This window comes from Poromitra crassiceps, assembly GCF_964638095.1.
Source record: "Poromitra crassiceps genome assembly, contig: HAP1_SCAFFOLD_248, whole genome shotgun sequence".
Classification (NCBI taxonomy): domain Eukaryota; kingdom Metazoa; phylum Chordata; class Actinopteri; order Beryciformes; family Melamphaidae; genus Poromitra; species Poromitra crassiceps.
In genome coordinates, this window is record NW_028152148.1 from 262,856 (window position 1) to 277,807 (window position 14,952).

At 41.9% G+C, this 14,952-nt stretch overlaps 1 protein-coding gene across 2 annotated transcripts; it reads left to right on the forward strand.

Moving 5' to 3' along the window:
- On the forward strand, nucleotides 1-6,446 carry LOC310770858 (H-2 class II histocompatibility antigen, E-S beta chain-like). Of its 2 annotated transcripts, XM_083663562.1 has the most exons (7): nucleotides 1-83; nucleotides 206-478; nucleotides 1,210-1,423; nucleotides 2,744-2,811; nucleotides 5,470-5,610; nucleotides 6,062-6,088; nucleotides 6,178-6,446. In XM_083663562.1, the coding sequence occupies exons 1-5, from the start codon at nucleotides 29-31 to the stop codon at nucleotides 5,601-5,603; spliced, it is 744 nt and encodes a 247-aa protein (XP_083519688.1). In that variant the 5' UTR covers nucleotides 1-28; the 3' UTR covers nucleotides 5,604-5,610; nucleotides 6,062-6,088; nucleotides 6,178-6,446. The 2 variants fall into 2 exon arrangements, with proteins under 2 accessions (XP_083519688.1, XP_083519689.1); XM_083663563.1 differs by lacking the exon at nucleotides 6,062-6,088.
- Nucleotides 6,447-14,952: the final 8,506 nt, after the last annotated feature.

Here is a 14,952-nt window from a genome sequence, read left to right on the forward strand (position 1 = left end):
TGTCAGTTAGTGAACTCAAAAGAGGGACATGGCTTCATCTGTTCTGCTCTTCTCCCTCTTCTTCATCAGTCTGTATGGAGCAGGTAGGATCAATACATCAATACCTGAACTGATCAATAACTAGCTCAGAGATAATACTCTTCAGTTGGAATATAAATTATATTTACATCTGTGAGACTAAACAGACTTTGTCTTTGATCTCCAGATGGATTTGAGGAATATACGGTGAGCCGTTGTGTGTTCAACTCCACTGAGCTGAAGGACATAGAGTACATTTACTCTCACTATTACAACAAGGTTGAGGACGTCAGGTTCAGCAGCAGTGTGGGGAAGTTTGTCGGCTACACTGAGCAGGGGCTGAAGAACGCAGAGGCCTTCAACAACAATCCTGCAGAGATCAGGAGGAGGACGCTGGCCAAGTACAGCTTCTGCAAACCCAACGCTGACAATGACTACCAAGTTGTTCTGTCTAAGACAGGTGAGCTGCTGCTCTCGTCAATAAACACATCAAATTAATCTCAGTCATAATAATAAACACATTAACACATAAACAACTACTTTCATTCTACATTTCCACACTTACAAACCTTTCCGTCAGATTTAAATGTTTTTACTGTTTCATTTTGAGTTTTTTTCACATGTAGATGCAGTCTATATGAAATCGTTCTATGCGTGTATCTGCTGTCAACCTTCGATTAAACATCTGTATTGGTTTATAGCTTATCTATTGATCAGTCATCATAAAATGTAAAATTGTGTCTACAATTCACCACACTGAAATATTTTTGACAGTATGCATCTATGGAAATATTCACTTGAAAGAAAAATGTAAATATGATTACAGGAAAATTAAATGTCTATAGCCTATATCAAATGTCTTCACAATTTAAATTCATTTTGTCATTAAAGACAAATTCCCTATGTAATTTTGCATAGTGTGGCAATAAAAGTGATTCTGATTCTGGTTCGGATAAACTCTGAACCAGACGGAGCTCAGTGACGCCATCTGGGGGCAAAGCACTGATGCTGCAACTAGGAGTATTATTGTGGTATTAGTGTACTGTTTCTGTGTAATACTACTGCAGTTACTACTATTACTACCACCAACAACAACAACAACATTAATAATAATAAGAACAACAATAATGATAATAATAATAATGATGATGATGATGATGAAGATGATAACACTAACACTGTGTCCTGCAGTGAAACCCTCTGTCACGCTGAGGTCAGTGACGCCCGATGGTGGGAGACACACAGCCATGCTGATGTGCAGCGCCTACGACTTCTACCCAAAACAAATCGATGTGACTTGGCTGAGAGACGACGAGGAAGTCACCTCTGATGTCTCTTCCACTGAAGAGATGGTCGACGGCGATTGGTACTCCCAGTTCCACTCCTACCTGGAGTACACACCCAGGTGAGTGCAGATCCACCTTTGTGAGTCCTGCAGATCCACCTGGAGTACACACCCAGGTGAGTCCAGATCCACATGTAGGCTAGACACCCAGGTGTTTATAGATCACTGTAGGGTAGACATCCAGGTGAGTCTAGATCAGGGGTGCCCAAATTCTTTCTCATGAAGGGCCAAAACTCAATCTGGGTGGAGGGCCGAGGGCCAAAAATAAACGTTGTGGAATTACATTAAAATGTATTGTGTTTTATAGAAAATTCTAACATTCTAAATCTAAAATAACATTTGAATATAATAATCTACTTTTTATCTGTTTGGTAATTGTAATAATTTGCAATTGGTTATATATATTTAAAAAAACATCAACAACTTAAACATTTAATCAGTAAACACCCCGTTAAAAACAGTTGTATTTTCCACCTTTGTAATCAAGAGATAAATTTGACTTAATTCACAACTTGAAAAATCCTCAAGGTACTTTGAAAATCAGCTTTATTGTCCATCTTTTGTAAACAATTTGCCATGACAATTTGACAAAAACATGCAATATCCTGGTTGCTAATGTGGTTCCTCCTCTGGTCGTTGAAGGCGCCTGTTCAGAGGGAGGGGAACTGGTTGGAATAGCGTGAACCTCCCACGTGCTATGTCCTACCGGTGAAGCTTCCCCTGGCAGGTGAAAAGAAGCGGCTGGCTAACTGCCCATGTCTCGGAGGAAGCATGGAGCCAGTTTCGGCTCTCCCCAGATCGGCAGAGAATGGAGTAGCAACCAGGATAAATAAATGAAGTTAGCACTAATGGGGGATAAAATATGGGATAAAAAATCGGGGGGGGGGGGAGAGTTAAAAAAAAGAAAGGAAAAAAAAAACTCCCAAATCCGTGGCGGGCCAAAACAAACAGTGCGCCCCAAATTGGTCACCACTGGTCTAGATCCATCTGGAGTACACCCCCAGGTGAGTCCAGATCCGCTGGAGTACACACTCAGGTGTTTCAGGACATTCCATCGAGTACCAGTGGAAATGCAATGTCCGAAGAGAGTTTCGGAATTAAAATGTGTTTTGATACATTTCTAGAGAGAAATGTGCAATTTATTTTATTAATCTGTGATGATTTAGTTTGTTAGTTATTAAGGGCAGTTTATAATACAGAGATTTATGGTGGTTGCTGCGACCGACCATGATCATATTCCATCGGTGGCAACAATATATGTTTATACTTCCAGCAGAATGTGTGTGTGTGTGTGTGTGTGTGTGTGTGTGTGTGTGTGTGTGTGTGTGTGTGTGTGTGTGTGTGTGTGTGTGTGTGTGTGTGTGTGTGTGTGTTGAACAGGTCTGGAGAGAAGATCTCCTGCATCGTGAAGCACCCCAGCCTGTTCGAGCCTGTTATCAAGGACTGGGGTAACTATCTGTCTGTCTGTCTGTCTGTCTGTCTGTCTGTCTGTCTGTCTGTCTGTCTGTCTGTCTGTCTGTCTGTCTGTCTGTCTGTATGTCTGTCTGTCTGTCTGTCTGTCTGTCTGCCTCTCTGTCTGTCTGTCTGTCTGTCTGTCTGTCTGTCTGCCTGTCTGCCTGTCTGTCTGTCTGTCTGTCTGTCCGTCCATCTGTCCGTCTGTCTGTCCATCCGTCTGTCTGTCCGTCCGTCCGTCCGTCCGTCTGTCTGTCTGTCTGTCTGTCTGTCTGTCTGTCTGTCTGTCTGTCTGTCCGTCCGTCCGTCCGTCCGTCCGTCTGTCTGTCTGTCTGTCTGTCTGCATGCCTACCTGTTTGTCTGCCTGCCTGTCTGTCTGCCTTCCTGTCTGTCTGTCTGTCTGTCTGTCTGTCTGCATGCCTGCCTGCCTGCCTGCCAGCCTGTCTGTCTGTCTGCCTGTTTGTCTGCCTGTCTGTCTGTCTGTCTGTCTGCATGCCTGCCTGTCTGTCTGCCTGTCTGCCTGTTTGTCTGCCTGTCTGCCTGTGTGTCTTGTCATCTTGGTTCTTCATACTGTACACCAGGGATACTCAACTAACTTGCTTTGCCCGGAGACCACTTTTACAAAATGACAGGAGGCCAGGGGCCAGTTAATAAACAAACTAATAATCATTAATTAGCAGAGATGGGGACTTGGACTTGGGACTTGGACTTGGGACTTGGACTTGGGACTTGGACTTGAGTCGCACTTAAGTCTCACTCACAGTGACTTGAGACTCGTCCTCAAAGACTTGAGACTTGACTTGGACTTGAGTTTTGGGACTTATGAACAATCTTAATTTTTTTATTTAATACTTTTGGTGCATTAACATCAAGGAAATCTATACTGATGTCGTCCAATCAATGCTGCTGCTGTATGCTAATAGATAAAGGCGTGAGGATAATACAGTACATGCTTTGAATTCCTTGGTTTTAGCTATGCAGTGTAGCAGACCGGATGGCATGCAGCAGATGATAGAATGCTCATCCATAAGAGACTTAAGACTTGACTTGGACTTGAGCTCAAAGAATTGAGACTTGACTTACACTTGCAAAAAATGACTTGTGAGCATCTCTGTTAATTAGTTTATTGATCATTAATAATATTAATTTTTCTGTAGTGGATTGTAGGTATTTGGGGTGTCAGCCGGAGTTTAGTCTGACAATTTGGTGCACACAGCCACAGGATAGGTTAAGTTAAAGGAGAACTTACCTCCAAAACACTTTTTTCACAAATTACTGTTCTAATACATATCTAGGGGGTAAGTCCTCCTTTAAGTTAGAATAGTACATTGAAGTACCTGGGTGGTGAGCAGGTGGTGATATTTGAGAATTTATCTGGAGCTCAGTCGAACTTTATAGTTTTCATTGTGAATTAGAAAATGGCCAGGGGGCCACTTGGCACCGTATCACGGGCTGCATCTGGCCCCCGGGCCACAAGTTGAGTATCACTGCTGCACACTCACTAAGAGTTGTCACAGGAGGCTACCATTTTGACACCAGTGTTGTTTCCCTCATCAACACCAGTCACACCGGGTCTACCACCTGTCGCCACTAGGGGGTCTAAGGGCATCAACGTCACTACAAAGAATTTGAAAGTTAAATGCCTCTGTATTTGTAAACTGTGACACTTTAATCAGAGACTCATGTAGTGCATGCAGGTCAGATTCTGGCATATCACTCTTCTTTAGCCTCCCATTGGATTGTACTGTGTGACATTACTGTGTCACTATAACACTTATAATTAATAATCCTATTATTCATCCTAATCTGTCATATCAGTGATCAGATATTACTGATCAGTATTTGTTTATTTGTTTATTAAAACAGATCCACATTAGCTGACGCCTACACGACCGCTAGTCTTCCTGGGGTCCAAGAAAATATATACATTACATAACAGACAATGCAATAGAATACACAATACACAAAACATGTATCACATAAGAAAGAATACACAAATAGAATATACTAAAAAACATCTATCACAAAAAACATGTATCACATGAGAAAAAGAGAGAATAAAACAAGATAAAAGATCATTTAGAACCAGATGTAGCAAGGTCCGCAAGTACTCAAGCTAGCCTGCCGAATAAAATTGTATTTTATGTATGAGTGTATATATACACATATGTATGTACAGTATGTATGTATGTATGTATGTATGTATGTATGTATGAGTGTATGTATGTATGTATGTATGTATGTATGTATGTATGTACTGTATGTAGGCTATGTATGTATGTATGTATGAGTGTATGTGGAGTATAAGTTTCCTTTTAAAACCAGCCTTTCCTTTGATGTAAGAAACATCACCTGGAAGACTGTTCCACGTTACTATCACCCTGTAAAATACAGCCCTCTTCATATAATTGGACTACAGGTAAAGTTATCAGTCCGCCTCTTGTCCCTCTAGTCACTAGTGGAATGTGTGAGTTATTTTACAAAATCAAAGCACTCAGTGGGGCTGAGGTATGAAGTCATCACAGTAATAAAAGTGAATCTTGTTACTGAGCCGTGTCCACACAGTCACCAGCTAAAACACGCCTCCTTGGACAAGCCAGTCAGATTGAGTTACACTGGACTGTCTGAAATCAACCATCTCAATGTCTCCACAGATCCCTCCATGCCTGAGTCTGAGAGAAACGAGATGGCCATCGGAGCCTCGGGACTGGCTCTGGGTCTCATCTTTGCTCTGGCTGGATTCATCTTCTACAGGTGGAAGGCCCAAGAGAGATTCAAGATGTATTAAGCCCAAGGTCAGTCCACTAGACCAGTGGTTCTCAAATGGGGTCCGGGGACCCCCAAAGGTCCTTGGGAGGGTTCCAGGGGGTCCCCAGCCAAAAGGGGGGTAATTTGTTTGCGCTATAATTCCATTCATAAGTAACACAATGACTGTTTTGGTCATGGGTTTTATACACTTTCTGTAATAAAACATCAATCAATCTTATTATCATATGGGGGACGGTTGGACAAAATCCTATCAAATGGGGGTCCGTGGTCTAATCCTTGTTAGTTTAGGTGTCCTTCATGTGAAAAACTTTGAGAACCACTGCACTAGACCACTTCAGACCAGTTTAGACCACTTCAGACCATGTTCAGACCACTTCAGATCACTTGAGACCAGTTCAGACCACTTCAGACTTTACAGAACAATAACGTAATAATGACTAAATAACAGCAGTCTCTTCTTCTCTTGTTTTAAATCAGGTCGGGTTCTGGTTCCCACTAACTGAGGTAGGAATCATTGATAGTAGGAGTCCTGTTGTTTGTCTCCTGGAAGAAAAAGTCAGCGGGGAACTCACCCTGCTTTCTTTTGTTTTCAGTGCTGCCACCTGCTGGAGAGGAGGAGCTGCTGTTTCTGCTTCAAGCCTTCTGTGAAACACTGCACATGTGCTGTGACACATGATCTAACACATACATGTTTGGTGATATACATATAGTCTATGTACTGTGCTAATGTAATATACATGATGTATGGCACATACTTAACCCAAATCATAACCCTAACCTTAACCAACTTGTTTTAGTTGCCTAATCAGAACCAAATGCAGCAACATTTTCAAATTGGTGGAGGAACTTAAAGACCCTGGCAAGCAAAATGCACCAAAACCATCCAACTATGTAATTTAGGGTCTTATGTGACTAATTATAAGCCTCAAAAAGTAGACGTCGAACAAATTTGGGGGAAAAGTCCTGACGGAGTTGGCAGCGAAAATGTGTGTGACAATGTGATGTACGGCACATAGTGTATACAGCACACATATCATATGTACAGTAGCATGACATACAGCACACATATCATATGTAGCATGACATACAGCACATGTATGTCGCATGACGTGTATTTGAGTGTCACTCGAGTCGAATGTATTTGTGACTTGAGGCTTCGCCTTCCTGTGTGACATAATTTTTTTCCAGCGACTAACTTCCTCAAACTGAGTCAGATGAAAGGCTTCAGTCCTTTAACTTCATCTGTGAAATCACATCAACTGCTTCAAGATGTTATCTGCTTTAAGGTTTTCTGAGTGTTAGATTCTCATATATCTACTGGAGTGAGATGTCTTTTCCTACAATAAATCTTTGGGAAGCACTCTATCACTTTGTTATTGTAGCTGAGACTCTCCTTATGTTTGTTTGTGTTGTGTCAGCATCACATGAAAGATCCTTGGGAAAAGTCTCCCATGTCATCATTATATATTTAGTAGTTCTATATTTATCATAGTATCTGTATAATTGATTATGAAGCTCTGTCCATATTTACTGTACATGATTACTGTAATATTCCATAACTTTATATTCACTTCTGTTGGCGTGAAAATATACAGACACCAAGTCTGTATTTCTAGCTCATCTCTTTCAAAAGTTATAGCCAAAATCTTTTTCGGACAGTGGTCATATTGGATCTGGCCACCATGGTGACCCCGGGGGTCACCGGCTCGGGCACTCTGGCTCAATTGTTAAAGCATGCCCTGGGCTAATTCTGGGCAAAATCTGGTGCTTTTAGACTTGATTTGCATGAACTTAGCCTCAAATGTCCCTAAAAGTCCCACAACTATTATGTTTTGCATGGTGTTATAAATCGAGTGATAACGCACATTTAGCTACCATTGGTGCAATGCTCTCACATATTTTCTAACTCTAGAGATGTATACCTTGCCAAAAATCAATATGAGCATTATTCCCAACCCTTCTGGCCCATGGATTAATATGTAGATAGATTTTTTTTGCAAGATTTTGAGAGTGAATTAGACACTTTTTTCAAATGTTTTTGAGTTTTACTATACCAAACCTGTTAAAATCATTAAAACAACCCTCTCAATCAATTCCTCATGCAGAAATCATACAGAAAAGTGGTGTCATTTGTCTCTGTATGACGTCTAGTTCAAAAGTTATGACCCTTATCCATTTTCATCAGACATCGCAATATGCCCGCAAAGATGGCCGCCAAACGGACCCATGGGACACTATTTCAACGGGGTAACAACAAAATTTGTTTATTAGACACCTTGAGGAGTACAAAAATCTATGTTAGAAAAATATATCTTTCGGGTGCGCGGGGACCCCCTGTTCCTACTAGACTAATAGGCCTGGTTTCAGAGAGAGACAGAGAAGGGTGACAGGGGAGAGGCAGAAGAGCACTGGCGCACTGAATAGGCCTGGTTTTCAAAGGCGCAAAGCGCTAAATTTACGCCAGGTGCGAAGATATCAGTACGCCGAGATTTAAGGCCGACACGCCCACTTTGGCCCATTCTGGGACTGCGCCACGCCCATTCGGCCTAAAGCGCATTTGGCAGCGTAAAGCCATATTGATATCGTCCCAAAACAGGCGCAAGGCACGTTTTTTTGCGGTTAAGGCCCGTTTTAGCGCCGAAGGCCTGTGGGAGAATAGGGCCCTAGGTGTACAATCTCATATAGTCTATCATAAGGTCACATGTTACAGGTTCAAAGGGGAAATAAAATAATTTATTGTTCAATAATAAAAGAAAAAGAAAAAAAAAGTTTGAACGCAAGAAAAAAAAATCTGTTAATATGGAAGATGAAGTAGAATGCAGTGCAAGAAGTTAAGATTTTGTTGTTTATTGCATTGTTATTGCACTGTAATAAGGGCATAACTAGAGACATTATTTGGTAAATTACTGTTGTGAAAAAAATTATCTTAAGAAGGGGGATGCAACATATTGTGTGAATATGCGTAGCGTCGACAGTGCGTATGACGTCATGATGACGTATAAGAATGTATATACATCCAGGTTGGTGAATAAACGTCAGTTGTTGTCTAAGCGGTGTCCGAGTCACGTCAATATATAACACTCCCAAGCTGTCTAAATCAGCGTTACGCACGTATTTACAAGTGTCACAGAAACATTTGAAAGCCACCTACTTGAGAAGAAGGGTTCATAGCTTCTTGACGTCGGGGTTAGAAAGCTCGACGCTGCTCATAAATGCCTCTTTTCATGCAAAGTCTGTGCTGGTGACATTAATTTTTACAGAGCTTTTGACCAGCGCGGTGACAGCTGGGCTCTAAAATCACATCAGTCGAAAGCAGATTGGAAACTACCTCCATATGTGGTTTGGGACAAGTGACACAAATCAGATTTGGAGTGTCCAGACTCATAAAACCAATCTGGATAGAATCATTAATAGGTCACTAAAGTTCACAAATCAGATTTGGCCTCCTACTGTAGTCTGAACATGGCCTTAGTGAATGGTTCGACCCATTTCAGTTTGCATATAAGATGAGGCCGAGGTGCTGGAGACGCAACACTGACATTAATGAATACCATCAGTAAACATCTAGCCTGACAGTTTTGCCAGACTTTTATTTATCGATTTTAGTTCTGCTTTCAATTGTATGCAGAAACACACTTTGATTAAAAGGCTTTGTGACATCAACACAAATTGCCATATCATACCAGTTCCTTTCAGATCGACCACAGAGAGTGAGGTTCAGTGGTATCACTTCTGAGACAGTTATCCTGAATAAAAAGGTTGCGTCCTTTCTTCTGTTTTATTTTCTTTGTACACTAATGCAATGCACATTACAGTATATGAATGCAATATGCCAATTGTATAAATATGCTGATGATGATGATGCTAGCTGGCCTTATGAAGACAGGGGACACAGCTAATCAATCTACATATTTCGTAGCTCAGCTGGTAGCACGCATACCATGAAGGGCCGCTGCGGCCCGGGTTCGAATCTGACTTGCGGTCCCTTGCCGCATGTCATCCCCTCTCTCTCTCCCTGCCTACTGTCCTATATAAAAATAAATAAAGGCAAAATACCCCAAAAACAATCTTTAAAAAAAAAGAAGACTAGGGAGCTGGTTATTGCGAGTCACCGCAATGCATGTCTGTTAAAACAGTAGAAGAGTTTAAATACTTAGGAACCTTTTTTTAATGCAATCACAGTTTCACAGCCAACACAGAATACATCTTTAAAAAAACAATGCATTTGATCTAATCAGGAAATTGGATACATACAAAATAAACAAGTTCTCCCAAAGAAAACTAAGTTTGTGGACCAACGTTGCTATGTTACAATTTCGGCTCCGAAATATAATCTCCCGATTATAGCGTAAGCTGAACCGTTTGGTTCGACGAAGTACAACTATTTTATAAGCATTTTACGAAATGTTTATGGGAAAATAAATGGCGGATGAAAATCTCTGGTACAGTGAAGCAGGAAGTGATGTTCCACTTTGCCTCTCTATAAGAAACTCAGCAGCAAAAAATAAATAAAAAAAAGCAAAACTTTGAAAGCCAACATTTAACATTGGCTTATTATTCCAACCATGAGGGAGCATGGAGAGGGTAACCAGGATGGGGCAGAGAACTGAGCCTTGTGGAACACTGAATATGGTGACAGGGAGCAATCTGGACCTATTGAGCAGCTAACGTTAATCACTTGTTTGCAGTTTTCACTTTTTGGCAAAACACCAGACATTGTAATCAGTACAATCATATATATACATGTATATATATATATATATATATAAAGTATTGCACTGTCGGCAGGTGGGTTAGTGCATGTTTGCATTCAACATGGTTACGGCTTTAGGGAAGAAACTGTCCTTGAGTCTGTTTGTTCTTCTGATGCATCTCTAGCGCCTCCCTGAGGACAGCAGGTTGAACAGCTGATGACTGGGATGAGAATTGTCCTCCTTTACAATGTTTCTCGCCCTGTTTAGGCAACGAGAGTTGTAGATGTCGTTCAGGGAGGGGAGAGGGCGGCCGATGATTCTCTGTGCTTTAAAACCATCTGTAGCCTTTTCCTGTCTGCTTCAGTGCAGCTGGTGTACCACACTGAGATGCAGTACGTCAGGCAGGTTCTCGATGCAGAATCTGTAGAAGGTCTCCAGCAGCTCTCCATCCAGGTTGTTCCTCCTGAGCCCCCTCAGGAAGTGTAGACGCTGCTGGGCCTTCGTGATGACTGCTGTGGTGTTTGCAGACCAGGATAAGTCAGCAGAGATGAGGGTGCTGAGATATCTGAAGGTGTGGGCCGTCTCTACACAGTCCATGTTGATGTAGAGGGGGGCGACGTCAGGCCTGTAACTCCTGTTCTTCCTGAAGTCGATGATGATTTCTTTTGTTTTTGTGGTGTTCAGTACCAGGTTGTTTGCTGTACGTACACCACGCTGTCAGTTCCTGTAGTTGGTCTCATCACCACCTGAGATCAGCCCAATCACTGTGGTGTCGTCTGCAAATTTGACAATGGTGTTACCTGGGTGGGCAGGGATACAGTCATGTGTGTAGAGAGGTTGAAGAGCAGGGGGCTCAGCACCCGGCCCGGAGGAGAGCCGGTACTGAATGTGCGGGTGGAAGAGAAGTGGGAGCCAAGTTTCACCATCTGGGGGCGGTTGGTCAGGAAGTCCTTTATCCAGGAACAGGTGAGTGAGGGGAGGCCCAAGTTTGACAGCTTAGAGATCAGAATGTCAGGGGTGATGGTGTCCAAAGCCGATCTGTAGTCCACGAAGAACAATCTCACATAGCTCCTCTGCTGCTCCAGATGGCCCAGTGCAGTGTAGTAGAGCTATGGCTATGGTATCTTCGGTGGATGTTTGCTCGGTACTTACAGGGTAAATTCACTTCTTGTACCCCGTACTTACAGGTGTCGGTGTGGTACCCCGTACTTACCCTGTAAGTACAGGTTTGGTACCTTGTACAGATTTTGTACCCTGGACTTACAGGGTAAATTCACTTCTTGTACTCCGTACTTACCCTGTAAGTACAGGTGTGGTACCCCGTACTTATCCTGTAAGTACAGGTGTGGTACCCCGTACTTACCCTGTAAGTACAGATTTGGTACCCTGTAGTTACAGGGTAAATTCACATCTTGTACCCCGTACTTACCCTGTAAGTACAGGTTTGGTACCTTGTACAGATTTTGTACCCTGTACTTACAGGGTAAATTCACTTATTGTACTCCTTACTTACCCTATAAGTACAGGTGTGGTACCCCCGTACTTATCCTGTAAGTACAGGTGTGGTACCCCGTATCTTACCCTGTAAGTACAGATTTGGTACCCTGTAGTTACAGGGTAAATTCACATCTTGTACCCCGTACTTACCCTGCAAGTACAGGTGTGGTACCCTGTACTGATTTTGTACCGTGTACTTACAGAGTAAATTCACATGTTCTACCCCGTACTTATGCTGTAAGTACAGGTGGGGTGCCCTGTACTTACCCTGTAAGTACAGATTTGCTACCCTGTACTTACAGGGTACATTCACTTCTTGTACCCCATACTTACCCTGTAAGTACAGATGTTGTTACCATGTACTTACAGGGTAATGTGAGGGCTGTATTATAAAGCGTTACCAAAGAGTCCACTGTAACTCTTGTTGTGATTTGGTGCTATGTAAATATAAAATGTATTGATTGATACATACACAAAAATACATCTACACAAAATACAGTTATGTCTACAGAGGTAGTAGGTGTGAGAGCATTGTTGTTTCTCTTTTAGCCATGATTTAATACCTTGAAACATTCACAATGAAGGACAAAATAATATATAGCAATAAAAATATGCTCCGATTTTGGTACAAGAGACAGAATCTTAAATGGGTTTCTGTGATTCTAATGTGGACTAAACTAGGGGTCCTTGATATGAAAAAGGTTGAGAATCACTGATGTAAACCATAATAAACCACCAGGGGGCGTCTGAGCTCCTCACTCTGCTGCTGTTGAATCCAACATGCTGCCTCTTGCAAACACAACCAGCACCAACTGTGTTTCTGATTGGCTGCTGACTGGACTGGAAGTGAAAGTAAGTAAAGAGTCGGGGCTTTCCAGAGATGCTGCTGCCTTCAGGTGCTGCTCGTAAACTCTACCCCTGTTAAAATGTATCACATATATACGGTGAGTTGAGCTGTTAGAGTGAGAGATTAGTTCAGGTGCTGCAGCTTGACTGGACATGTTAAATGATCGTGTGTTGTATGTCTCAACATGTTAGAACATACCACCATCTGCTGACTGCTGGGAAATAAACTAGAAGAGAATAGGTGCTGAGATCTGACTAACTTGTTTCTGATTGACTCGTATTCAGGACTCGGCTATGGCTGCTCCTCACTCTGTGTGGTGAGAGTCGTAAAGTCCTGTTTACGTGAAGATCAAAATTCATTTTGATTATTAACAGCCTAGAAATTGGATGTAAATTGAAAGAGATGAAATATCCCCCCCCCCCTAAAACAACGTAAATATGATGATATGATATGATATGATATGATATGCTGTGATATATGAAGCATAGCGTGGACGCTCCCATCCTCACCTTGGCTCACATCACTCATCATGGCCGAATCTACATGTCCCAAGTACACACTGCCCACCTGTGAGGCCGTCTGGACCTGTGCCACACACACACACACACACACACACACACACACACACACACACACACACACACACACATTCCTGAGGCAGAGCCTGTCTAAAGTCAGTTCATTGGTCTCTCCTATCAGTTACACATCAAATCATTGATTGATCGTTCATTCATTCATTCATTCATTGATTCATCCACAAATACAAAATGCAGTTATGTCTACAGGGGTAGTAGGTGTGAGAAGAACATTGTTGTTGCTCTTTTAGCCATGATTTAATATCTTGAAACATTAACAATTATGGACAAAATCATATCTAGCAATAAAAAATAAAATGCTCAGATTTTAGTACAAGAGACAGAATCTTATCGAATGGGTTTCTGTGGTTCTAATGTGGACTAAACTAGGGCTCCTTGATATGAAAAAGGTTGAGAATCACTGATCTAAACCATAATAAACCACCAGGGGACATCTGAGCTCCTCACTCTGCTGCTGTTGAATCCAACATGTTGCCTCTAGCAACAGATAAACAACCACAAGCTTGTTTCTGATTAACTGCTGACTGGACAGGACATGGAAGTGAAAGTAGTCAGGACTTTCCAAGACGCTGCTGCCTTCAGGTGCTGCTTGTAAACTCTACCCTGCTAAATGTATCACACATAGTATACTGTGAGTTCAGCTGGTGTTAGAGTGAGAGATGAGTTCAGGTTGACATGTTCAAATAAATTAGAACACACCACCAGCTGCTGCCTGCAGGGAAATAAACTAGAAGAGAAGAAGTGATGAGATCTGATTAACTTGTTTCTATGATCGACTCGTATTCAGGACTTGGCCGGCTGCTCCTAGTCACTCTGTGTGGTGGTTAAGATGGTAAAGTCCTGTTTACATGAAGGCAGCATGAGAGAAGCAGAAGAACAACCTGGAACAGAAACTCTGAGGTTCAGAGTCGGAACCTGAACAGACCACAGTGTCTATTGTGTCTACTGTTACACTTGTACTAAGTAAGTTTATTCATACAGCAGTTTTCACAGAGCAAAGAGACAAAGGGCTTCACAAGAGTCAAATAGTTCAACTAAGAGAAGAAAATAGTTCAAAACAATAAAACATGAAAAGAAAAGACAAACACAGAGTTATGACACAAGAGGCTTTAGACTAAGAGTCCACACAGTGTTCACAGTTTAGAAGCTCCATCATCTCAACACATTCTCATTATTCACAACATAGCGTGTCCTCTCTATGTTGTCTATTTCTCACCTTGGCTTCACTTCTGAACACACAGGGGAGCCTTTTCCATCAAGACCATAGCCAAAAACCTCTGTTACAGTTTGATTTATTTAGGCATGAAACTACTTGGTTAAGGTTAGACAAATGATCGGCTTCAGTTCAGCTTAAATAACAAAAAGTTAAATGTGACTGATGGTTGAAATGACTTTGAATCGAACCCTGGTCTCTGATGTCAAAGATCACAACACCCTTACTGGCAAACGGTTTGTGTCATTGTCACACTCCTGTGGTGTTGATTTGACACGTGGGATCTATAGGAGTCTGTTGATCTACTCTGCATGTTGAAAAGTGACGGGGTGAGATGATGTCCTCTTGCACCTGGTCAACAGCCTGTGTGGTGTCCATGTTTTCATCTGCATTTTCACATGAACCCAGGAGACTGGAAATAACATGAAGGAGCAAATTTAGTTTGATTATTAACAGCATAGAAATTGGATGTAAATTAAAAGAGATTAAATAAAATATGTTCCCTCCTCTAAAACAATGTG